At 53.9% G+C, this 26,362-nt stretch overlaps 1 protein-coding gene across 2 annotated transcripts in view; it reads left to right on the top strand.

Annotated features, from left to right (window-relative positions):
- Window positions 357-26,362, top strand: part of PADI1 (peptidyl arginine deiminase 1) — a 41,877-nt gene continuing 15,871 nt past the window's right edge. The window contains exons 1-10 of one of the 2 annotated variants that reach the window (XM_003127647.6): window positions 457-548; window positions 17,323-17,503; window positions 18,286-18,358; window positions 19,235-19,296; window positions 20,891-21,008; window positions 21,093-21,218; window positions 23,819-23,991; window positions 24,144-24,247; window positions 25,181-25,304; window positions 25,697-25,804. In XM_003127647.6, the coding sequence (XP_003127695.3) occupies window positions 457-548; window positions 17,323-17,503; window positions 18,286-18,358; window positions 19,235-19,296; window positions 20,891-21,008; window positions 21,093-21,218; window positions 23,819-23,991; window positions 24,144-24,247; window positions 25,181-25,304; window positions 25,697-25,804 (1,161 nt within the window). Of the gene's footprint in view, window positions 549-17,322; window positions 17,504-18,285; window positions 18,359-19,234; window positions 19,297-20,890; window positions 21,009-21,092; window positions 21,219-23,818; window positions 23,992-24,143; window positions 24,248-25,180; window positions 25,305-25,696; window positions 25,805-26,362 lie in introns of both variants that reach the window. The other variant, XM_021095426.1, reaches the window with a different exon arrangement.

A 26,362-nucleotide genomic window follows, 5' to 3' on the forward strand; every position in this document is an offset into this window, starting at 1 on the left:
ACGGCCCTCAAAAGACCAAAAAAAAAAAAAAGTGCAAACCGCTTACTGGCACAGAGTCAGCTCTCGGGAAACACTGACATCATTACCGTGTGGATTCAGGCACCAAGCATCTGAGGACGGGGGGGAGGGGACTGCTGGGGGGGCTTGGTAATTTTCTGTTGGCAGCTGAGCTCCCGGGTCCCGCTGAAGCCTCCCTTCCCCATCCTCCGGAGAGCCCTCCCCTCGGGTATCTCCTCCCTTAGCCTCTTAGCTTGACGGGCCTGAGTGAGGAAGGATGGGCATGGAGCCAGGAGGTGGGGACCAGGCTCAGGCAGGCTAATCAGGTCACAAGGTGAAATTAAAAGGGAGGAGGAAAGCACTGACCCATCAGAACGCACGCTCCTTCCTGGCAACGAGGTGCCCAGGAGAGGAGCTGGGGAACCAGGGTGCACGGAGGTTGGGAGCTGGGGGGACAAGATGGCCCCGCAGAGACCTGTGCAGCTGTCCCTGAAGAAGCCCACCTATGCCGTGTGTGTCGTGGGAGTCGAAACGTATGTGGATGTTCACAGGTGAGAACCCAGGGGCACCCAGCTGGTTGCAGAGGGCTGGGCTGGCCCGGAGGATGCGTGGTGATGGAGTGGGCCCCTGGTGGAGGGGTCAGGCACCTTGGAGGATGCTGGAGGGAGACTGTTTGGACAACAGAGCAGCTGGAATTGGCTGTGGCACCTGGGAGGGAGGCACTAGGGTATCAGGTCCATTCTGGGGCTCTGGACCCTGGGCATTGTGGCCAAGTCTTTGGCCTCCAGCCCCTGGATGAGGGTTCCAGCTCTGAGCCCAGGGGGAAGGTTTTGGGGTCTGGGCTCTGCATTCTGACATCCGAGTGAAACTTGCGTGAAGCTTTGGCGTGAACGGTTGCTCAAAAGGGGGAACAGATACGACCTCCCCCAACTTCGCTCTGAATTTCTTGCCAAGAGGACCCATCTCTCTGAAGGGGAGGGGTGGGGTGTGTGGCTGCTTGATCCTTGGAGGCCAGCCAGGGTGACTGGGATCAGGAGGGAGTGGTTAGGGAACGATTCAATGAGTTAATAAGGGAAAAGTCCTTAGAACAAGACTGGGGCTTCTGTTTGCCCTGATGCTGATGAGGGTGAGGATGGAGATGGGGGTGAGGATGGCAGTGATGACATCTGAGGGGCAGGGGAAGCATCGGCTTCTCCTGTGGGGCCAAACCCTCCCTGTCCTGGCTTTACCCAGATGGGGGTCCAGGGACCTGGCCCAGTGCGTGGTTCCGCACCTGACTACTAATGGAGTTGAACCTGGGGGTCTCTGGGGGCAGTTCACTCTCTGTCTGTGATCCCCATCTCTATCGGATCAGATGGAATGAGATGCCCTGCAGATGGAGGGGTGAGCGGTCAAGGTAGGAGTCTCCCTCCCAGAGGACATGGGGGATGGGGGCTGATACGAGGTGGGATCTGAGTCCTGTCCTGTGCTCTCCCAGACTGGTTAATGAATGGCCTCAGGGAGCCTCTGCCCAAGAAGCCCTCCCTATGCCCCTCTCTGGGGCAATGCCCTGGCTCAGGGGGCGGGAGAGGAAAGCCAAGAGCCTGGGAGGCCAGACCTTGGCTCTAAGTCCTACTGGGGGACTGGGCGCGGGACTGGTTCTCTTGCACCTGAGTGGCCAGCAGAGATTCCTTTTTCTCCTGCCTTTTTAATGTAGGGTTGCCAAACTTAGCAAATGAAAACACAGGTGCCCAGTTAAGTTTACGAAGAAAAAAAGGTTTTTTTTAAGTATATCTCATGGGACGTACTTGTCTTTTAAAAAATTGCTATTTGGCTGAAATTCACATTTAACTAGGAACGCTGTATTTTATCTGATGACCCTGCTTTAACACCAAGAGCATGGAAGGGGGTCTCAGTGAACCTCTAACTTCCTGATTGCTGATCCCTGTTCTTATCTGAGGGGATGGCTCATTCTGGAAGTTAATTTCAAAACCTCAGGTCCTATGTGGTACAGACGGAGGTCAGAAGCATTTGACTGGGAGCCAGAAGACCTGCGTTCTGGTCCTGGCTCTGCAGCAGACTTGCTGTCTGGCATGGGGCCAAGTCACTGGACCTCGCTTCCTCCTCTGAACCCCAACAGGATGAGCTGAGTCCCCTCTTCTGTTCAGTGTGGAGGGAAAACTCTGAGTCTCTGGAGTTGGATAGACTCAGGTTCTCATCCTAGCTCCATGCGTGGCTGTGTGACTGTGAACAAGCTGCTGCACTTCTCTGAGCCTCAGTTTTCTCATCTGATAAATGGGGAAGCAATAGCTCTGATGTCAATGGGTTGGGGGAGGGTAAACGCGAGTGCGCCTATTTTTGCGCCCTGAAAGCGGAAGGCGCTTACAGATCCCACGGGCTCTGTGGGTTCCCTTTCCTCTTTGATCTCTTCCTCCCATCTCACAAGGTGGGAGATGCAGGGACAGATCGGGGTGTGTGTGGTGGGAATGTGGGGTGATGCCATCTGCAAATCCTCTTGGGATGGCCAAGCACCTTAGCATCCTCAAGTGCAGGCCCTGGTGCAGGGAAGCTGCCTGGTTGTCTGGAGCAGCTGTGCTCTGGTTGACTCCGGAGGGAGGGGGCTGCTTAGGGGTCTGAGTGAACACCGTGAGAACCCTGCACCCAAGAGCCCTTCAGGAACTTTCTCCCTGGATGGTGGTGGTGACTAGCGTCAGAGAGTCTCCAAACTGGAAAAGAGAAGTTTATTCTGCAGCAAGTTGGTTTAAAAGTAGACCTAAAGAAGAACTTCCAGCTCCTGAGATCTCAGAAAAGTGGAGAAAGGTGTGGTAGGATTGTCAAGACAGGCAGACGAAGGGGCCTGAGGATTGTCAACTTGGGAAGGTTTCAAGAGGAGCCTGGAGTTCACACCAGGGCCTGGGCTGGCCGGGAGGAAGGGGCTATACTTGGTGATGAACTTGGGGCTTCCCCACCCCCATTGCCAGGTGCGGCTCCAGCTGAGGCCGAGCAAGGGGCTTCTGTTTGGCCTTGCTGGTAGAAGGGAAAGACCCCTCGGAAGAGGCGGTGTGCCGGTCCCCTGAGCTGCCTGGAGTCTGAGCCCTCCAGAGCCAGGGGAGATGGGCGTGTGTGCGTGATATCACAGGAAGTGATTAATTCCCCCATGTGCTCTGTACACTGGTCATTTGGAAAAATATTTGTGCTGGGGTAATTGTGTGCCCCCAAGGTGTCCTGGAAACCTTAGAAACCCCCTGACTCAGCAGATCCTACTTCCTCACCCCAGTTGGCTAGCTCACCATCGAGACGGCCCCTGGGCCTGGCCAGACCACCCTGACTGTCCAGTCCTGGCTCCGAGATGGCCTCTGAAGACTCACGCCAAAAAGAAGAGGAGGTGTGGCCTGAGGAATCCATTCATGTCCAGCCTGGGCTCCCTGTGTGCCCAGAGATCAGAGTCAGAGCTCCAGGCTGGAGGCCATAAGGCACATTTATTCTTGGGGGCGGAGGACAAGGCTGGCTGCCTGGGGTCAGGGACATTCTCCTAGTTTTTTTTCTAGGCCTCCCCCAGCCCTGCAAAAGCATCAACGCAAAAGAGACTCTTCAGATCTGCTGGAATTCAAGGAGACAGGTTAGGGCATCTCAGACGAGCCAGAGAGAGGACCCAGACCGTTTGCTTTTTCTTTCAAAAACCAAAAATGCCAAAACAGTTATAAAACATGTGGAGTATATATATATGTACATACATACATATATATATTCTTAATGTTAACATTGAGTAAATGAGTGCTTTGAACTTGCACAGAAGTACAATGAAGCATAATTGTGCTCCTTGCAGGATAATTATAGGATTGATGCCGACACTAATTCCCAATGACTGACAGGCTCCGAGAGCCGGGCTGGGACCCAGGTTTAAAGCCGGGTGAAGATGTCTCCTCCTCTTCGTTCCCTCCAGTTGTTGCATCAAGTTCCTTGATTGGAAGTGATGTTAAGGCTTAAATTTGAGGCCTGTTGGAGAGGATGAGGCCGGCGTCCCCCGTAAGTTCCATAGTCATGAGAGGCTGGGGGGCTGCAGGATCTGGGCGTCAAATGCTGTAGAGTGTGAGTTCTTGAAACGTGTTGATGTTTTGGCATCAGGGAGGCCATCAGAGATCAGCCACCCCTGAAGCCTACAGATGTCCCTGCCTCTCTGGTCCCAGTTGCCACCTCCCATCTAGAGACCAGTTGATAACCCTTTGTCAATTGTCTTTCCTCCCCATTTCTGGCTCCGTAGCGCCCCGCCCCCGACCCCCTGTTCACCTTCCCAGCATTCTGGTCTCTGTATCTCTACACCCCTTACCGGCTCCTCTTCCCTCTCCTGCTCCTATCTCTTCCAGCCCCCGCTTCTCTCTCCTCCCCGCCCCCCAGCCCCTGCCTTCCTCTCTCTGTGGGTGGGCCGGGGGCCAGCCAGTGGACCCTGAGAGAGGATATGCAGGGAATGGAGGGGTGGTCCCTCACCTGTGATATCCATGCTTCCTCGACCCCCGACTACCTAACCCGTGATGAGTGGTCCTCTCATTTGCTCTGTCCAGAGAAGCTTCCTTGCCTTTTTCTGTGGCTTCTAAGCAGCTGTTCAGCTCCTTCAAGTGGTCCTGATGCTCAAAGACATGTGGGTGGTGGGATGCGGGGCTGGAAGGAACTGGCAAATCCACACCCAGCCAAGGACGACAGCCACCTGGGGATCCAGGAGGGGGACCTCAGCTGTGGTCCAGGACCGGTGGGGGGGATTCCAAATCCCACCACCCAGGGGCTGGTGCCCAGGGAGCTGGGACCTGCCAGAAGTGGGCAGGGTCTGGCCCCGCAGAAGGTACAGACCTGTGTTGGGCCTCCAACTGCACCCTTGGCCCCAGAACAGAGAACCTGGTCACCCTGCTTTTGAGTCCAAGGCCATGTGAAGCCCCGCCAAGCCCTTCTTCATCACACCTTCCCAGAGACCCCTCCTGCCCCCATCTGGGTTGCTGGTGCCCTTGCTGGGAGGGGTGGGCAAAGGAAAGAGCAGAAATTCCTCAGGAGGATCCTGCGGAGGGTGCGGTCTGAGCCAGGCTGCCAGTCACCGGGGAAGAGTGGGCTGGACCTCGGTGAGGAGGAACGAAGGCTGGGCACCGTCCTGACTGGGCCCCAGAGGAGGAAGCTTCGTTGGGGTGGGGCCGTCTGACAGTCAATCAATGACTGCTGAGAACAGGATGGCCGGTAGTCACAACCACCAGCTGGGAGTCAGGCTGGTCCTTGCAGGCTGTGTGACCTCGGGCCAGTTATTTAGTCTTTCTGAGCCTATTTCCTCCCACCCTGGATGGGGATAATATCTCCAGGTGACTGTACCTGTGCCCTGGGCCCACATTTTCAGATGAGAACTTGCATACTCCATGGAGCGCAGCTGTGCATTTCCCCATTTTGCAGATGGGGAAACTGAGGCTGACAGGGAAGAAGTGACTGGTGACTCTGACTTTCCATTCAGGGCTCTTCTCAAAAAGGCATTCTGGCCCCCAGCCCCATTGGCCTCTGCTGGGAAGGCCTAGGGGTGAAAGCTGCCACCCCCCAACTCCAGCCCCCATTCTTGGGCCCACTCCTCCTGGCAGGCTCCCTGGGTGCACCCCTAGCTGAGCGATGACAGCATAAGGCACCATTGATCCTTATCTCTGGGAAGAAAAGAAAGAGGAGGAGACACAGCCTACACCCTGTGTGATTCTACACTTAGGGGAAAATCCTTGTCTGTGACATGGTTTCTATGGGGTGGCAGCCATCACTGTCCCCGACCTCGTCAGCCACAGACAGCACTCAGGGAGGACCAAGGACAAAGCCACGTCAGGGTCTGAAACTTCTGTGGCTTTTACCCTGCTGTGGTCCCTTAACAGATGTTTCTGGACACTGGCTCCTTGTCCAGCTGTGTATTGGGTTGAGGCACTGGGAGATAGTAGAACCCACACCTGCCCCCAAGGGGCTCCCATCTTAGTCTGGACGCGGATGCTAACAATTGCGTAGCTAACAGGGTTTTAGGTCAGGCTGGAGAGTGAAGGGAGATGGGTGAATCCTCTTCCCCAGTGTCTGCCTGCTCCCACAGCCCCCGTGACAGTAACGACAGTGATGGCAGCGCTGTTCAGTGCTCCTGGTACTCACCGCACGATCTCAATTAAATCTCACAACAAGCCTATGAGGTAGCGACTCGTGTGATCTTCATTCTGTAAAGAAACTGAGACACAGAGAGGTCAAGAGACTTGCCCCAAGTCACACAGCCCACTAGTGGCAGAGCTGGGATTTGAATGCAGGTCTGCCTGATCCCCAATTCTGTGAGTTCAGCCCCAAGAGAGCCCATTATCTGGGACTCTTTTGTCTTGCTGGGTCAGTGCAAGGGGTAGGTGGGGGCAGGGCAGAGGATGAGCTTTGTTGTCGTTTTGGAACTTTGGACCTGAGTGGGGTCAGATCTCAGCTTTCCACTGTTACCCTCTGTGTGGCCAGGCTCTGAATTTCGTTCACCTTCTGTAGAATGGGGAGAGGAATAATAACCGCCTGGCTTAGCAGGCAGGGGCCACGGGGATGGAAGTAAAACAGAGTAAACGCACGTTGGGGACCGTGTGGTCCCTGTCCTGGGTGGATCCCACGAGGGCAGAGCCAGGGGTGATTCATCTCTGCTTTCTTGGTGCCCAGGGTGGCGCCTGCTCAGGAAATGCGTGTTGAGGTGGAGCAGCTGCAGCACTCCTGGAGCTCTGTGTGCTCCTGGGGAGCTGCCTCCTTTAGGGCTGGAGTCCTGGGGGGCCGGCTGGCTCTGGGGGACTGTTGGCCATGACGGACGCATCTTGGCTTCTGGCAGAAGTGACCACAGAGCTGGCGGAACCAGAGAGGACTTGTGGGCTTTTGCTGGCGGGTCCCAGAGCATTTCTTTCTTTTTTTTTTTTTTTTTTGTCTTTGTCTTTGTTGTTGTTGTTGTTGTTATTGTTGCTATTTCTTGGCCGCTCCTGCGCATATGGAGGTTCCAGGCTAGGGTTGAATCGGAGCTGTAGCCACCGGCCTACGCCAAAGGCACAGCAACGCGGGATCCGAGCCGCGTCTGCAACCTCCACCACAGCTCACGGCAACGCCGGATCGTTAACCCACTGAGCAAGGGCAGGGATCGAACCCGCAACCTCATGGTTCCTAGTCGGATTCGTTAACCACTGCGCCACGACGGAACTCCCAGAGCATTTCTTGTTGGCTTCAGTCCAGGAACAAGTCCAGGACACCAAGAGGGTGGCATTTCCAGGACTCAGGGTGGACAGGTGGCTGGTCAAGTGTGAAGAGGAAGCCACAGGCCTGGCCGGCCTGGCCTGCTCAAGGGCTGCCAGCCAGCCGGCTTGCTCGTCAGCCTTTTCGTCTAGTTCTGCGTTGTCCTCCCTTCTGTCCTGGCCTCTCCCCCAAGCATGGTGCCCTGGACAAGACTCCAGGGCTTAATAATCCTCTGCCACCCCCCACACACACACTCCCCCAACTGGAGACTAGGTCAGTACCATCCAGTCCCCCTGTCTAGACCCTAGGCTGGGCAGAGAGACCCCCTGACCCCCTGAGCTTGTCCCCAGGGGCTGGTGATGTCCAAGTGGCAGGTAGGATGGACAGCAGAGGAGGGACTTCTCCGTGATGGCTGTGTTTCTAGAGAGACCAGGTGGTTAACATCCAAGTATTCGAGATAAAATATGGCCCATGGAGCCCCAGTAGGAGGAAGCTTTTGGATGCAGGTTGTAGCCAAGCAAAAGAAAAAGCTTTCTAATCTCTCTCTCTCTCTGAGCTGTCAAAGCACAGAGGACGGTAGTGAGCTGACTGTCCCAGGAAGTGTTCAAGCAGGGAGTCTTGCAATGGGCAGGGAGCTGGCCAGGATGGCCTCTGAGAGCCTTCTGACCCAAGGCCTATGAAGATACTCTGTAGTCTCATTGTCTTAGGGCAGAAAGGGGCCAGAAGGTCTTGGGTGTCATCGTCCTGTCTTCGTGATCTTCATCCCAGCAAAATTCAGGTGCGTGGAGGGGAAGGAAGGGACATGGCTTTCCTGTCTCAGCCCCCAAGCGGTCATATTAAGAAACCCGTGTTGTATGTAAAGTTTCAACATTTTCCTTTTTCCTTCCTACATTGTCCTTTTTTTTTTTCTTTTGGTGGCCACACCTGTGGCATCCTACTTCATCTTTGACTGTCTCCTTCCTCCGGGCCCCACCAAGGACATGCTCAGGGCATACACACTCATTTTAATGTTGGCTGAGACGGCATAAGATAGAAGACAAACCTGCTGCTCCTTCCTCCCTTTGCCAGCTGTGTGACCCTAGGAAAGTTACTTAACCTCTCTGAGATTTCTTCACCTGCTAAATGAGGAGAGCAACATGTACCTGAGAGGTTTGTTGGGAAGTAGAGATGAGATGACAGTTGTCAAAAGCTGAGCATGTGCCCGGCCCATAGTAGTGTACGGCAGCTACCCAGCAGCGCTGCCCCGCAGCGTACCAGCTCTGGCAACAGCCCTGTGGCTGTAGGGTACCAGCTCCAGCAGCTCTGTGGCTGCAGTGGATCAGCTCTTTTACCTGGCGAGACACCAAGCGAGCACTGGGAGAGTTGGAGAACTCAGGTTTATTACGCCGGCAGGCTCAGAGGAGATGGATCTCCAGAGTCTGAGCCCCGAAGAAGGGTTTCACAAGGCTTTTATGGGCTCGCTCGTCCGGGTCCATGCTTGGCTAGTTGGACCGGAGTGACGTCAGGCAAGGTGGTAGATGCGGAAACAAATTTACAGGAGCAGGCGTGTGGGGGAGGGGTGGTTGGGGCCATTGGCTGGACTTTGCTTAGTTGTCATGGCCGGGGTCTCTCCTTTCTACATTTTTATTGGGACATTTTCTCCTACAGTAGGTGCTTGAAAATGCCACCCCTGGATATCACCCAACTCCAGCATCACTTGTGAAAATGCCATCCTTATGTCTTAACGGGAGGTTGGGCACACAACTCGCCCAAGCAAGTGGGCATGGCTGGGAATTATCTCTTGATCTGAAATTCCCCATCCCATCCTCTGTGCCTCCTTTTGTGAGATTCTCTCAGAATTGATGCCATTCTCTTGGCAGCCTCTTTATTAACCTGATGAACCAGGTCCTGCTCTCGGCCCAGGGCACGGGAATGTGACAGGGTGAGTCAAGGCGCTGCCCTGTGTGACAGGTGGGCCGTGAAGGGGCCACAGGGAAGCTCTGAACCAGTGACATGGGAGCACAGAGGAGAGAACACAAGGTCCTGGACCCAGTGGGCTGGGCTGCTGGGGGCCCTGGGGGGAGTGGTGGGAATGGTGATGATGGCACTTAACACTCGTTAGGCACCTACTGTGTGCCAACTTTAAATGCACCGTCTCATGGAATCCCCCCACCTGCAACAGCTCTAGGAAGCAGCTCTCTGAATTATATCCATTTTATGGAGGAGGAAAATCGAGGCTCAGAATAACTAAATGACTGGATCTGAGGCCATACTTCACTCCGAGGAAGGGGTGACGTTTCAAGTGGGTCTCCAAGAATGGAAAATCTTGCCCCTCCCCCTCCCATCCTCAGCCCACTTCCGCAGAGACCGGGCAGAGGGCAAGGTGAGGGCACAGGCTCACAGGTTCATCAGCATGACAATGAAAATGACAAGAAAGGTAATAACAAGCATGACACCTTTCAGACCAGGCACCTCCCGTATGGTAATGACTTAGTCCCTTTCATTTAATAAAGGGGTGCTTTCAAATCCATTACCTCACTTGATTCTGAGTTTGGGGACATGCCAGGGCTGCCTACTGGGTTTTGGTTGGGTCTGGGGGCTGCGTTGTGAGACTTGACCAAAGGGAAGCAGCTGAGGGGTGGGTAGGGGGCAGTGCGTGGGTTGGGAGGAACCTGCAGAGCAGCTCAGGAGAACCGGTGAGGCGGTTCCCACTGTGGGGCAGCCTGGGGCTCACTCCAACTCCCACACCTGCCTGTTACACCCCCCAAGAGCAGCCCTTAATCCACAGCCCCACCCATGGATCCAGGAGCCTGAGAGGTGAGGAAAGGCATTTTGAACCCGGTCCCCAAGGCCTGGGGCAGGGGAGGGATAGGATGCCAAGGCGATGAGAATCGAGGTGGCCAGGTGCCTCCCTGGCATAACCTAGGATACCAGCAGCCTCCTTTTTCTCAGAGCTCCCGCTGGGACAGGCCCCTTTTCACCCACAAGGAAAGTGACCTGGATGGGGTCAAGGAGCCTGGAAGGCAGAGGGGCAGGGACCCTGGGCCTCAGCCCTACCCATCAGGTGCCTCCTGCAGGAAACCTCCTTTTCTCCAAAATCCATCCTTGCAGGGACTCACCTGGCACCTGCACGGGAGAAAGAAGCTGAGGCCAGGATCCCAGCCTCCCAGAGAGGCATGAGCTGCCGAGCAAAGTGAGAGTAAATATAGGCTGTAGGAGACCAGGCTGAGCTCAGAAGGTCCTGATAGCCCCCCTTCTATAATAATAATAATAATTATTATTATTATTATTTTCTACCAAGACTCCGATTCAGGGATTGTGTGGCCAGAGCTATGACTTGGAAATGACAACTTTGGCTCAAAGCTGAGGATTGGGTCCACGGAACCCTGGTCCCCTAGAAAGAGCCCTGTCAGTGATAGCAGTCCTAGAGTGGGGTGGGGTGGGGGCTCTCCCAGGAGCTGGGTGCTTGGGCAAGGGCAAGGGCCCTGGGGCCAGGTGGATTGGATTCAAATTCCAGCTTAACCAACCTGCCAGCTGGGCAGTCCAGGGAAAGCCACTCCACTATTGAACCCAACTGGAATTCCCCCCCACCCCGCCCCGTAAATCCCATCGACTGACATAGGGCTATGATGGAGAGAAGCGCAGCGTTTATTGCCGGGCACCAAGCAAGGATACAGGCAGCTAGTGCTTATAAGGCCCGAACTTTCTGAAGGCTTTCAGGGAAAGGCTTTCAAAGACGAGTGTGTGGGGGGGCGGGGTGGGGGGGCTGTGGGGTGTGCAGTCAGCTCGTGGACTGTCTTCTGATTGGTGGGTGGTGAGGTAATCGGGAGTCTGATTACCAGCTGATGATGCATCATTAACCTTCTGGTTCCAACCCTCTGGGTTCTCAATTTCTTCCACCTGGTGGGGGTTTCAGTAGCTGCAAAGCAGCTCCCAGGACAAGGCTCAGTATATTATCTACAGCTTCTGAGAAGGCACTAAACGTTCTTGACTTTGTTTAATGGCTAAACTATCATTATCATTTTTTTTGCTTGGCTGTTTTCCATTGTGTCTGCATTTTATCATTTTTCGGGTTAAATTTACTCTTTGGAACTCAGGGAAGGCCTAAAAAAGTTTTCCCGCAAACAAGAGGCAGGCAATGGACATGGGGGGCGGGGTGGGTCTGTCCTGAAAAGGCTCACAGGGTCCTGCCAGCTCACAGTTCCACGGTCCTGGGTTTCCTTGTCCTCATCCATAAAACAAGGGTGTCCTTACTCCTTGCCTACGTGGGGGACAGCACTGGGGGCTGAGATGACAGTAGCTTTAGTGAAAGTAAATCGGGAAAGGTCCCTGACTTCTAGAGGGAGAAAGAGGAGAGACAGACAATAAGAAAATATGTCAAATAAACATGACATGTCAAGTGACAAGGGCCACGGGTTGAAATGAAGCTGGGTCATGGGGTTCATGGTGTCACATTGCCTTAAATAGGGCAATCAGTGAAGACCCCTGGAAGGAAATGAGGTCGTGAGCGCCCAGCGGATGCCCTTGAGCTGAGCATTCTTTTTTTTTTTTTTTAAAGCAAAGTTTAGGAAGTCACTTTATTTTTTAAAAATTCAATGCATTTTATTATATTTATAGTTGTATGACCATCATCACAAGAGCTGAACATTCTGAAGGAAGAGAACTTAAGTCCAAGTGCAAAGGTCCAAGGCAAGAGGTGCTTGGCAGCTGGAGGGGGAGCTGGGTCTGCAGGAGTGAGGGGGACACCGCCAGCTCGGGGTAGACCATGGGGCCCAGGGAAAGGCTGGGAGCTGGAGGGACACAGGATGACCCTTGTGTTAAAAGGATCCTCTGCTGCTGTATTGAGAAGAGGCCATGGGCAGCGGGAGAAGCCACCAGGGGGCCAGCCTATTGTAAAAATCCACGGGGGAAAGATCCAGGGTGTTGGGCTTGGGGAATGCCCAACATTGAAGGTGGAGCTGATGGGGTTCGATGGCAGCTGGATTCGAGTGCGAGAGCAGGAGAGAAGGCCAGGATACGTCCAAGGATGGGGCGGCTATGGACTGACTTGGGCAGGTTTGGACGGGGCAGGAGGAGGGATGCAGGGCTTTGGTTCTGGACACGTTACATGCGAAATGCCTGTTCAACACTCAAGGGAGATGTTCAAAAGACAGCTGTGGGTCTGGAGGTGGAAAACAGGGGCTCTAAGTGGCAGGTGGAAATCGCCTGAGGGGGGCGGTGAGCATCAACCGAGAGGAGCCAAGGGCCAAGCACAGAGCCCTGCGGCCAGGTGAGCTGTAGCCACTCGGGCACACGGGCAAGGGTTCTAGCGAGGAGCTTCTGCCCGTTACTAGTGTGTCTATTCCAGCCACGCATTTCAGAACTGGGGGAATAAAACCACAGGACGGGCTTGGGGATCCACTGGACCCACTGTGGGTCAGACCTGAGCTAAACTCTGGTCATCACTTGACCTCCATAAGCCTCTACTCTGACTGGTGGCCACCGTGATGTTTTGGGTCTCCCAGAATTAGTGCCAGTTCAAAAGCCAGCATCCAATAAAATTGGGAAAGCACAGAGTCACTCTGGTAAAAGGCTGTAAGTCCCTATGGGGAAGGCTGGGAGAAAGTACAAATTTTTAGCACTGTAGTGGGATTCTTCCACAGGGGGACCTGATTGTCCATCTTTTAAGATGGTTATGAGTCTGTCGCCAAACACAGCCATTATTTAAAATTAAACTACATATACTTACCACTAAATAAATCACATTAAAAACAGGGAGTTACTGTGTTGGCTCAGCGGTAATGAAACTGACAGGGATCCATGAGGATGCAGGTTTGATCCCTGGCCCAGCTCAGTGGGTTCAGGATCCAGCGTTGCCATGAGTTGTGGTGTAGGTTGCAGATCCTGCGTTGCTGTGGCTGTGGTGTAGGCCGGCAACTGCAGCTCTGATTCAGCCCCTAGCCTGGGAACCTCCATATGCTGCAGGTGCAGCCTTAAAAAAAGCAAAATAAACAAATAACATTATATTAAAAATATAGGTAATAAATACTAGAAACATAATTATTCCAAATTCCTAATTATTTTACTACATTCTACCATTATCTACACTCTGTGATCACTTCTCTCTGTGTGGTAGGATAGCTGTATATGAGGGGCTATTGTGCACCTCTTTGCAACTCTGAGTGCAATGATGTTGCCATGGTAACATGAAATTGACAGTAGCGGGCGAATTTACACCATGGGAATTGGTAAAGGCTACAAACCAGAACTTAAAATTTATTTTTTTACTGATGAAGAAAAGGTTAGTAAGGCGGATTAAATTGGAAAGCATAAGATGTCTGTACCTGCTACATTGAGATTAGCACAAAAATTTGAGGAGGCACTCTTCCAGTGTTTGCTGGCAACTCAGCAAAGAATTGCTCATGGGTTTGAAGGAGTAAAATCTGGCATCTTCATTGTTTCACATTCCACTTGAATGAAAATATAACTTGACGTTCATGTCACCTAAACGTATGACAATAAATTTATTGGGGAAAGAATTAGCAGATCAAGATGCAACTCCTTTTGTGGAATGGAGGTTAAATTGCAACCATAGATGTTCCCATTGTGTCTCAGTGGGTTAAGAACCCTACTCAGTGTCCATGAGGATGCGGGTTCTATCCCTGGCTTTGCTTAGTGGGTTAAGGATCTGGCATTGCCATAGCTCTGCCTTGGATCCGGCTTTGCTGTGGCTGTGGTGTAGGCCAGCAGCTGTAGCTCCGATTCGCCTCCTAGCTCAGGAACTGTGTGGCCGTAAAAAGAAAAACAAAAAACAAAAAACGAGTTGCAACCATAGGTTGGTTCCAGTCAAAGGAGAGGCGTTTTGCAAGAGTCAGTGAGCTGTGTAGAATTTACAACAAATTTAGCAATCAAGAGTAATGCGTGTTGTACTACTATTTGTATATTGTATGCTACACATCATTCTTATAAGTAAAATTTTCAATAAACTATGTATATGCACAGAGGGCTCGCACCCCCCACCCCAGTGCTGACGGTTAAACGTTTGCCAGCGCCCCACAGCCTGGGATGTCCTGGAGTTAGAAGAACAGGGTGTGAGGAGGAAGCAGCAGAGGAGACAACCAGGGAGGTGAGAGGAGAGCAGGAGAGCCTTGTGTCCCAGGGGCCAAGTAGACAGCGTTTCCAGGCGGACTGCTGATCAAACGCCTCTGACAAATCACCCAGGGGGTTTTGGGTTTGGCAAGAGTGGTTTCCATGGTGATGTGGGGAGGAAAGCCTGATTAGAGGCAGGTTACAGAGACAATGGGAAGAAAGAATTAGGCAACAAGTAGATATGACTCCCGAGGAGTTTCCCTATAAGGGAACTGAAGAAATGAGGGGGGATGGGTTTTTAGGATGGATGGTATTCACAGCACATCCGTACATTGGTGATTGAGGGCAAGAAGGGCCAAAGCTGGGGCACTGGCCCTGAGTAGGGTAAGTGCACTCAGGGCAGGTTGGGGCAGCCCACCCATTGTCCCAGGAGGGCAGGGGCACAGGGCTCAGAGGCAGGTGGGCTGGCAGGTGAACTGGTGGGACCAGGGAGGGGCTGACTCTGAGTGAGGAGGGGGAGGACATGAGGAGGTGTCTGGGATGGTTTTCTAGGACCATGAGAGAGAAGAGAACCCCCAGAAATATTGGAAGACTGCTGGGCAGTGTCAAGGGTCACTTGATGTCAGCGGTCATGAATCTAAGTGCGCCACCGTCAGCTGCGCAGGTGCAGGTGTGGGGGAGGGGAGAGGTGGACTTGATTGTGGCTGGAGCTTTACCCGGCAGTATGACAGAGGGAAAGATATGCAGCAGAGCTGTTGAGAGTGACCACGATGTGGGATTATGGGGTCTGGGCTGGGGAGGGGCAGAGAATGTAAGGTTTGAGGGCTGGTGAGAAGAGGCAGAGCCAGCTCAGCCTTCAGAGGCTGCAGGTCCCAGTGAAATGGAAAGCCTGGTGGAGCTGGTGTGGCGGAAGGAGTGAGCTGGTGGGCTAGGAGGTGGTATCAGAGTGGGTGCCTAGCAGGGGACTTTGTTGTGGGTGCAATTCTTGGCAATGACTATGTCTGGGTCCACTCTTGGGGGAGGGAGGCTGAAATCCCTGGAAGAGAGGCAGTCACGAGAGTTTAATATTTGGGTGCATTCTCAGGGGTCCAAGAAAGGATGGAGGTAGGAGGATATACCCAAGGACTCTTTCAGCTCTGGCATCTTTGCATTAGATGGATGTCTGCAAGTGGACTTGACCTTGAGTGCTGACCTTGAGGCTAATAGCTCTGCCCTGGGAGATGGCAGTGGAGAATCCTGACACAGCAGAGAGGGAGAAACACTGGCATGTAGTTCCTTGTCTGACTTTCCCTCCAGACTATGGGCTCCGCATGGCCAAGGGCCTTATGGAATCCTGGGGCCCAGCCTAGGGCCAGGACAGGGAGGCAGACAGTTCAAGTTTATTCGGGGGATGAAGAAGGACAAGATGTACCCCTGGAGCTCCTGTTGGCTGGGCTCCGAGTGCCCTGAAGCCCGAGTTTGCAGAGCATCCCCTTCTGAGTCTATGGCCCAGGAAGGCTGGCCCCTACCTGCTGTGGCTCAGAGCAGCTGGTGGCTCGGAGCAGCATGCAGACCCAGGAAATCCATGCCCCCGGCTGAGGCCTGGAAGACCGAGGGCTTCCTGAGCCCTATTTTCTGGAGCCGAGAGCTCTGAGGTATCAGGTGGATGAGGAGAAGCTGGTGCTAGATACTGGCATTAACCAAGTTCTGTATCACTGGGTACAGATGGGCCTGAATCCCCCTGCAGAGCAGGGGAAACTGAATCCATTCCTTCATTTCACAAGTGTTAATGAGCATCAACTACACGCCAGACACCGTTATAGCTGCTGGGACATGGCAGGGAACAAAATAGACAAAACTCCGGGCCCTCGCGGACGTAAACCTTTCAGCAGGAGAGAAGGACAATATGTAACAGCATGATTAAGAGTCCGAACAGGAGTTCCTGTTGTGGCACAATGGGATTGGCGGCATCTCTGCAGCGCCGGGATGCAAGTTCAATCCCCAGCCTGGCACAGTGGGTTAAAAGATCCAGCATTGCCGCAGCTGCAGCATAGCTCGAAACTGTGGCTCAGATCTGATCCCTGGCCCAGGACCTCCATATGCTGCAGGGCAGCCAAAAAATGAAAAAAAAGAAAGAATCAGAGCTGAGTAACAGGGAGAAGGAGATGGAGGGAGAAGGTGGGGCAACGTGTAGCATTAAGTAGAGGGATGGGGAGGGGGCTCACTGAGAAGGTGACATTTAAGCAGATCCCTGAGGAGGGTCAGGGAGGGAGCCTTGTGGACATCTGGGGGAAGAGCATTTTCTGCAGCGGGAACAGCCAGTGCAAAGGCCCTGAGGCAGGACAGCCTGGCAGCTTCATGGAACAGCAGGAAGGCCAGTGTGCCTTGAGCAGAATAAGTGGAGGGGAGCGTTGGAGTAGGGGGAGGCAGCAGGGCGATCAGGAGGGGCCTCGTGTGCCATTGTGAGGACTTGGCTGCTTTTGAGCATAGGAACAGCATGATCTGACTTAGGCGTCCTGGGCCTAGGAAGACTGGTGAGGAAGCCGCCCAGCCCTGGGGGGTGGGGGTGGGGCAGGGATGGCAGTGGAGGGGGTAAGAGTTGGTCCCGAATGGATTTCTTGTTGGGTTAAAGAATTTGGAAGCATCAGAGCAGGAAGCTTTGGGGGAGGGGTGGGGATGGGGGTGTCCAGAGGTTTTGGTCTCTGCTCTCTGGAGCCTCAGGGGCTGCTGTGGGAGTGGAAGGGTTAAATGGTATGACTCAGCACCACCCCCAGCTCCCTTTGGTCTTTCGTCTGTCCAGGGTTCTACTGAAAGGGCTCAGCCACTAAAATAAAGCTCAACAGCCATTGCTTTGCTCCGAGCCCTTCATGTTACAGATGGGGAGACTGGGGCCAGGGGAGGATGCTCCCAGGGTGGGTCCCCTGGGAACCAGTGGAGAGCTGGGATGGAGCTGGGATGGTCTGCGGGCCAGTGGCACTCCCCCTGCAGCTCCCCAACCCTGCCATTGGGGGTTGCTGCTTGCAGAGCTTGGCGGCCCCAGCCTGCTACCCACGGCCCTCCCTCCCGAGCCCCTGACCCTTTCCTCTCTCCCATCAGTGATGTGCCCAAGGGCGCTGAGACCTTCGGGGTCTCTGGGAGCTCCGGGGTGGAGGTCTTCATGGTCTACGACCCGGCACGGGTGGCAGAGCCCACGGGCAAGGCCCGCTGGCCCCTGGACGCCCGTGTGGACGTGATCGTATCTGTGGACGCAGCCAGTAAGGCTTTAAATGATCTCAAGGTAAGAGGCCACTTCCCCACAGAAGAGCCCCCGCAAAGCACACCCGCCTTCACGCATCACCCGCACTCAACCAAACCCTGAAGGGCTGACACCCACATCCACACGGCGCTTCCTGATATAACTCCATAGACACCCTTAACACCTAAGGAAGCAGGAAGCCTTCTCTTTCACAGAAGACCCCCCCCCACTCGCCCCCAGGCACCCACCACAGACCCAGTGGCCCGGCCTGATTCATCGATTCAGCCTTTTCTCCAACGACGCGGAAAAGGCGGGGATTGTGCAGCTGTGGAGGGCCGAGGCCCTGGGCTCAACTCTTGCCTCTGAGCCCTGCCATCCTGGGCGCTCCCCGAGCTGGCCTGGGTCAAGCATTTGGCACGGGTTCTAGGCCATGGGGGAGGCTCTGCGAGCATTGGCTGGTATTATAGGGGAGGGGGTCATTGTTGCCATTCTACAGATAAAGAAACAGAGCCCTGGAGAGGTTGGGTAACTTGCCTAAGTCACTGGTGGCAGCCTTCCCTCACTCTTCTCTGACATCCCCATGGGCTCCTGAGGTTCCCCAGCTGCTCCCTCTGGGACCCATCGCCACCCTGTCTGGCTCTCCCTGCCCCTCCTTGCCCCCCTGCCCTGGGAGCCCTGGAGGTACCCACATCCTCTCCAGCTGGAGAAGGCTGCTGGGGACCCTCTGTGTCTAGGCACAGCTGTGGGGTGTTCCCCCCCACCACCACCACGGCCATCTCGAAGACTGGGGGCGTCCTGGCTTAAGGCTGACGGTGTCCCCACAGGTGAAGGTCTCCTACTTCGGGCAGCAGGAGGGCGGTGCCCTGGGCCACAGTGTGCTGTACCTCACAGGTGCCGGTGAGTAGCCCTTCTCCCCTTCCACGCTGGCGGCTTGAGGGTCTTAGGGCAGCCCCCAAGTGCAAGACCCATGGCCAGCTTCCTACCGCATCAAGGAGCCTGGCTGCTGCAGAGGCCTTCAGAGGCTGTGAGTTTCTTCCCAGCTGCTCTAGAACCTCAGGGGTGGAGCCCCAGCCATACTTAGGATCACGAGAATCTAGAAAGTGCACTGCCAGGTGAGTCACCAGCGAGACCCACACCAAGCCTCCATCAGCCAGAGCCCCGCCCGTGACCCGCACTGGAATTCCAAGACAGCATGAGACCTTCGAGTGGCCACATGCCACCTTCAGCTGGACCTTCGGGCAGCCCGCAGAGGACTAGGGAGGCAGCATCTAGACCTCAGGCCTGGTCCCACCACCAGAGTCAGGGGCCCCAAGAGCTAGCAGTTCAGCACATGTAGCTGAGTAAGAAGTCTGAGAGCCATGGAGTTCCCGTTGTTGCTCAGTAGGGTATGAACCCGACTAGTATCCATGAGGATGTAGGTTCGATCCCTGGCTTTGCTCAGTGGGTTAAGGATCCAGTGTTGCTGTGGCTGTGGTGTCGGCTGACAGCTGCGGGTCCAATTTGAACCCTGGCCTGGGAACTTCCATATGCTGCAGGCATGGCCGTAAAAAGAAAAAAAAAAAAGAAATTTGAGAGCCAAAGCCTTGGGTCCCTCCAATACCCAGGACCATGAGGGGCTGACACAAGGGCCTCCACCTGTTGGATGTTGTCCCTGGAACAGGGCTCCTGGGTTCTCATGAGTTTAGGGGGGATGGGAAGGGGGGAAAACTTGCCCCAACCTGGACATTATGGCGTGAGGATGGGTTTGGGGACCCCCTCTCTGTCCCTTTGCAGACATCTCCCTTGACGTCGATGCAGGCCGCACGGGCAAAGTGAAGAGGAGCCAAGGTGACAAGGTGGGACTCTCCTGGCTACCCCAAGATGGCAGGGTTGACAGAGAAACCTGGGGATGGTCCTGGGGTGAGGTGGGCTCTCCCAGCAGAAGGGTGATGGATTCCTAGGTCTGTGGTATCCAGCACTGCAGGGAGGCCATCCAAGGACAGTCAGATGGGCACCCGTGGGCTCTAAATTACACTGTGTGAGCCACATGCTGTGTGACTCCTGGAAGACAGCTTACCTTCTCTGGGCCTCTCCTGTGCCACCTTAGAACCAGGATTGGTTTTTTTTGCTTGATGTGTCTTCTATTTGCTGGGCTGTATTTGGACCCCCAAATATGGTAGGTGCTTCATAAAAGATTGTCAAGTGACTGAGTGAAGGCTTCTGGTAGAGAAGGCTGGGTGGACAGCCCCAATTAGACCCTGAAGAGTAAGGAGGAGGATGGGGTGGGCTCAAGGCATTATCCCGCAGGAAGTATCTGAAAGCCATCCTGGGAGGGTAGAAGATTTATGGAGGGAAAAGTCCTGGATCACATACAAGACTTTGTGGACAAGCTGGGGCAGGGCTGCCATGGACGGCTCTGCAGGTTGTTCACTGCACAAAGTTGCTTGGGCAGGGTGGTGCGTGGGACCTATGCTACAAACCGTATCTTGGGCCTTGGTACAGGGCAGCATGTATCCAGAGAGGTGAACAAGAGTGCTATATCTATCAGTCCTCACATGAAGTCCTCCAGACCTGAGTTTGAATCCCACTTATGTGACTTGAGGCTCAGTTCCCCAGAGCCTCTTTTCCATCTTCTGAGAAATGGGGAAAGTAAACCCCGGTTTGCAGGGTCTGGTGAGGATAAAGTGGAGGCATGTCGGTAAGCGCTTAGATCCTGAGGCAGGGCTCCAGGCATCTTCCTCACTTCTTAGCTCGGACCTCTTGCAGGCCAGTATGGGACCGGCCCCAGGAGGGCACTGAGATAGGGAAAGTCTCCCAGGGGTTCTCCAACCCCACCAAGGTCAGGGTGAGGCAGTCTCCATTCATCAAGTAGGGCTAGAGCTCAGCAGCTGGCAAAGGCCATTTCTGGATTTGATGACATCATCCTCCTTCTTCCAGTGAGATGGCTGGATGGGGGGGGTCACTGTATGGTTGTTCAGGTTGTTCACTGCACAATCATGGAGTGGCTCTGGGTCTAGATACCTGGGTCTTCTGTTCCCAAATCTATGATCCCTCATTAAATCTTTTTTTTTTTTTAATTTTTTAGGGCTGCATCTTCAGCGTATGGAGGTTCCCAGGCTAGGGGTTGAATTGGAGCTGTAGCTGCCGGCCTAGGCCACAGCCACAATGCAGGAACTGAGCCTCGTCTGTGACCTATACCACAGTTCAAGGCAATGCCAGATCCTTAACCCACTGAGCGAGGCCAGGGCCAAACCCGTGTCCTCATGGATGCTAGTCAGGTTCATTAACCACTGAGCCACGACCGGAACTCCCTGCCTCATTAAATCTTTAAGCAAATGCAGAATACAAAAATCTCCAAGTTAACAAAGCAACCAGCTCTAGCCATGACCAGAACCTGTTCCCAGAGACTCCTGGGTCTCCCTGATCCCAAGGCCTCTTGTTTTGCCGCAGAAAACCTGGCGCTGGGGCCCTGAGGGCTCTGGGGCTGTCCTGTTGGTGAACTGTGACCGGGACAGTCTCTGGTCCAAGGGGCTTGACCTTGCCAACACCCAGCTGACATCACTGGATGGTGAGTAAGAAGGGGTAGAAAAGGCCATCCAGGGTGAGGGTGTGGGTGGAGGGAGGGTTGTCTCATGGGCACTGCTCTCTCTAGACCTGCAGGACATGTCCCCAATGGTGCTGAGCTGCGGGGCCCCCGAGGAGCTCTTTGACAACCACAAGCTGGTCTTGAGTGTGCCATTTTCTGATTCCAAAAGACTGGGTGTCTTCTGTGCTAGGGGTGAGTGGCCTGGGGGACCTCTTCCTTCCCTGCTCCATCCTCTGCTTCCCCAACCATTTCTTTCCTCTCTTATCCATGTCTCTCCTTTCTTCCATCACTGTTCTATAGCTCTCACAAAAGCTTATGAACAGCCTTTCTATCAGGACCTGACGTATCGTCCAAGAAAGAGGTTCCCAAACTAGACCCATTTTACAGAGGGGAAAATTGAGACTCAGACACATGAATTCACTGTCCTAAGGTCACACAACCAACAGGAGGTGGAGCAGGCATTCAAAGCCAGTCTCTTGGGCACCAAAGCCCCTCTTCTTTGCACTGCCCGACCCTTCCCCCAACCCCATCCCTCCTTTGATTGATCAGCATGGAATGAGTTCTCGATGCATGAAAAGCACTATCCAGGCTGGGTGAGTTGGGGGCAGGGACTAGCAAAGCTGAGGCCCAGGTCTGTCCTGAGAATCCAGTTGTTCTGCCAGAGAGTTTATTAATTGAAGTCTGTGACTTAAAAAAACAAAAAACAAAACAAAAAAACCCCCACAATCCTTAACCCTGAGGTGTCCTTACTCATTTTTATAAATAGCAAAAGGCCACTCCTGCCCCTTCCTTCTTCATCCTCCTCTATTCAAACTCAATGAGCCTGGAAAGAGCCAGAAGGTTCCTTGACTGCACCAGCTGATGGAAGATTAGGCAGAGGTCTGGCTTGAAAACTCTTGTGATATAAGATGGAAGCAAAGTCTCAGTGAGTGAGCCGACAAGCTTTCCTGTTGCAAGTGAGCAAGCACGTGCCAGGGTGACACTTCCCAGACAACCCTCAGGACAGGGGAAAAGGGGACGGGCCAGAACGATTATGTGCCAGGTGCTTTCAAAATAAAATCGAGGTGAGGTTCACATAACATAAAATCAGCCATTATATTATTGTTTTAATTTTTAATTTTATTTATTTATTTATGCTTTTTAGGGCCGCACTTGCAGCATATGGTAGTTCCCATGCTAGGGGTTAAATGGGAACTGCCCTGCCGGCCTACACCACAACCAGAGCAATGCCAGATCCTTAATCCACGGAGCGAGACCTGGGTTTGAACCAGCTTCTTCATGGATACTAGCTGGGTTCATAACTGCTGAGCCATAGTGGGAACTTCTATTTTCATTTTTTAAATTAACCATTTTAGCCGTTCCTGTCGTGGCGCAGCAGAAACAAATCTGACTAGGAGCCATGAGGTTGCGGGTTCCATCCCTGGCCTCGCTCCTTGGGTTAAGGATCTGGCATTGCCGTGAGCTGTGGTGTAGGTTGCAGACACTGCTTGGATCCTGCGTTGCTGTGGCTCTGGTGTAGGCTGGCAGTTGTATCTCCAGTTAGACCCCTACCCTGAGAACCTCCATATGCCACGGGTGCAGCCCTAAAAAGCAAAATAAATACAATTATCCCTTTTAAAGTGAGCAGTTCAGTGATATTTCCTATGTTCTAAGAGTTCCCGCTGTGGCGCAGTGGGGTAAAGATCCAGCATTGCTGCACCCGTGGCGTTCCACGTGGGGATTCAATATCTGGCCTGGGAACTTCCACATACCTTGGATATGGCTGAAAAAAAGAAAAGAAAGAGAGAGAGAAAAGACAGAAAGAAATCCAGTCGGACATTCTCAATGTTGTGCAACCACTACAAAAGTTCTAATTCCAAGACATTTTCATCTCCCCCAAACAAAACCCTGTATTCATCCAGTCGCTCCTCTCTGCTCCTCTCTGTGGGGACTCTCCAGCCCTAGGCAACCACTGATCCAATTTCTGTCCCTACAGATGTACCTGTTCTGTGCATCTCGTACAAATGGAATCATACAATAGGTGGCTTTTCATGTTGGGCTTCTTTCGCAGGTGTAGTGTTCTCAGGTTCATCCTTGCTGGAGTGTGTATCAGTATTTCATTGCTTTTTATGTTCGAATAACATGCCAGCATATGGATAGATTGCAATTTATTTATCTATTCACCTGTTGATGGACATTTGGGTTGCTTTCACCTTTTGTGTCAGCAGATTTTTTAATTTTTATGTATTTTTAAAATTTATTTTATTTTACTTTTTTATTTTAGGGCCGCACCCATGGCATTTGGAGGTACCCAGGCTAGGGGCTGAATCAGAGCTATAGCTGCTGGCCTACACCACAGCCACAGCCACGTGGGATCTGAGACCTGTCTGTGACCTACACCACAGCTCCTGGCAATGCTGGATCCTTAACCCACTGAGTGAGGCCAGGGATCGAACCTGTGTCCTCATGGATACTAGTCAGATTAGTTTCTGCTGAGCCATGGCGGGAACACCTGTGCCAGCAGCTTTTATTTCCTTATCTGGTTTAAAGCTTACACCACCCTTGTGAGAAACAGAATGTTATCCCATTTCACAGATGAGGAACTGAGGCTCAGAGAGGTTGGGTCATTGAGCTGAGGTCACACAGCTTCCACATGGCAGAGCTGGAGAGGAGCCCAAGTAGATCCAGTACAAAAGTGGCTCTGCCCCTGGATTCCTGGCCTCCAGTCTCCTGTCCCCACATCCTCATAGCCCCACTCCCCTGTCCCGGCACTGCCCCCACCTGCCGCCCGTGCTGACTCTGGTTTTCCCTAGGTGGGACTTCCCTCTCGGACTACAAGCAGGTGCTGGGCCCCCAGCACCTGTCCTACGAAGTGGAGCGGCAGCCGGGGGAGCTGAAGATCGACTTCTATGTGGAGGGGCTCACCTTTCCTGATGCTGACTTCTTGGGGCTGGTCTCTCTCAGTGTCAGCCTGGTGGACACCAAGGTATGGACAGCGTCGGGGGCTGGGTTGGGGGGGTGATGGGCTTCAGGGACCCATTTGGAGGCTCCAGGGCTGGGAGGCTGGGGGCTTGAGGGTGGGGCTTGAGGTCAGATGGGGCTCCTGCAGGGCCCACTGAGTCCTCATTTTCCCCCCAGACCCTGCCAGAGGTGCCCCTCTTCACAGACACCGTGGCCTTCCGCATGGCCCCCTGGATCATGACCCCCAACACCCAGGCCCCCCTGGAGCTGTATGTGTGCAGGTGAGGCCTCACCCCTCCTGTAGCCCTCCCGCTATCTCTGCACTAGAGATAGGGAGAGATTGTTCCACCGGAGGGCACCCACAGGCACAAGTTGGGTACAGGACAGCAGCTGGCTTGGGCCTGTCAACCCTACCTGCTCTGAGCAGCTAAGGTCCTGGCTGTGGTCCCTGGCTCCAGGGCCAGCACCCCTGCCTCTAAGCTTGTCCTGCCTGTAGCAGCCTCAGAACATCTTGGATTTATTCCAGGCAGTGGGGCCAGGCCCTGTTCAGCCTCCTGGGCCTGCTGAGAACACGGGACCCTGGCCTCCAGGAGCCCATGTGAGTCCTGGCCCAGCCTGGGTCTGGTCCTTCTTCCATCTCTCAGAATCCTTGTCAGGCCCCTTGATGGACAGGTGAGCCTTGACTGGCCAGGCTGCTCCAGGCTCTGCAGCAGAGGTTGGACCAGGGGAAAGGGCCCTGGGTAACTTGGAACCCAAGTCAAAAGGCCGGGAAGGGTGTGGCCAAACAGGTTTGTTCTGCTGACATGGGTTCAGATGTTCAGAAGGGAACTCTTTCTTTCTGTTTGCTCCTTAACCCCTACCCCCTGACTCCTTTGTTTAGGTCTATGGTGAGAAATGGGAAGTGATGGGGCTCCCTGCCCACTTCTACCACCTTAGCCTGGCAGATCCAGACCCCAGGGCTTTGGTGCCCTGCCTCTGGGCACCACAGCCCTGAGCTTGCCCCTCCCCATGATTGGAGGACATTATCCGTCTCTGTCATTAGCCTCCGAGCCTCTGGAATGCAGGGGCGGTGTTTGAACCCCTGCACCCAGGGGCCACTCGGGGCCTATCACGGACTGCATCAAAGCCACCCCATCCGTTCTCTGCCTCCTGGCCCTAAGGCAAGGCCACAGTCAGTGGTCATGATTTCACTCCCCTCTCCCTGTGTTTTGCAGTGTCGTGGATGCTCATGGCTCAAATGAGAAGTTTCTGGATGACATGTCCGACCTGGTGTTGAAAGCCAACTGCAAGCTGATTGTCTGCCCTCAGATTGAGAATCGAAATGACCGCTGGATCCAGGTGGGTGCCAGAGCCACCCTGGCGAGAGAGGCAGCCTGGGAGACCCGACCCTGTCCTTTACCTTGGCTTTGGGAAAATGGGCCTGTGTGGGCTCCTGCCCAGCCTCTGTCTCCCTAAAGAAGCCAGGGCAGCCTGGGCCCAGGACTCAGGGTTGGGGGTGTGCTGTCTAGGGGGTGCTCCCCCACCTGTATCACCCTAGTCTCTGCCGCTTCCCTCCAGATGCTCAGGTCCCAGGCAGAGTTCTCTCACTGCACCTCTTTTCCCTGCCTCCTGCCCTCTCCAGGACTTGGGGAAAATCTGTTGCCCTGCCCTGCCCCAGGCCTGGGGGGATTACCCCATTCTAAATACCACACCAAGGCCGCCACTGTCATCTTTTTCTCTCCCGTTCCCAGGACGAGATGGAATTTGGCTACATCGAGGCCCCTCACAAATCCTTCCCAGTGGTCTTTGACTCTCCCAGGAACAGAGGACTGAAGGATTTCCCTTATAAGAGGGTCCTGGTATGTGGCAAAGGGCAGAGTGGGGACACTTTGGGTGGTTCCTCCTATAGGACATCCAGTCTTGTCTGGACCTAGTCCTCTAGGGGCAGCAAAATTACACAGGCAGTAGGCTCTGGCGAATGCAGTCCGTTCAAAGTTTGGGAAGAATATGTAAATGAAATGCAAATAAAATGCAAATCACCCCTGTTCTGGAATGGGTGGGCCAGCAAAATCCTCCTTGGGGGCCTTTTCTCCCCAAGAGGGAGTAAACCTAGGAATCAGCCCTGAGACCAAACTGCCTTTGGGGGGAATGTACCTCTAGTGAGCCCTCGTGACTCTTGCTTTTGTGAGCTGGGGCCTCTCTTCAGGTAATGAAGGTCTTCTGAACACCTACTATGTGCCAGGCACAATGCCGCCTGCTGTGCACAGGAGGGCAACAAGAGCCACTCCAGCAACTGTGTCCTGAGGTCTGGGCTCTCCTAGCTTTACATGGTTGCTCATTTAATCCACGTGGACTCATGGATACATGCTATTATTATTCTCTCTTACTGAGGCTCAGAGAGATTAAGCAACTAACCC

The sequence above is a fragment of the Sus scrofa genome, chromosome 6, assembly GCF_000003025.6.
Source record: "Sus scrofa isolate TJ Tabasco breed Duroc chromosome 6, Sscrofa11.1, whole genome shotgun sequence".
Lineage (NCBI taxonomy): Eukaryota > Metazoa > Chordata > Mammalia > Artiodactyla > Suidae > Sus > Sus scrofa.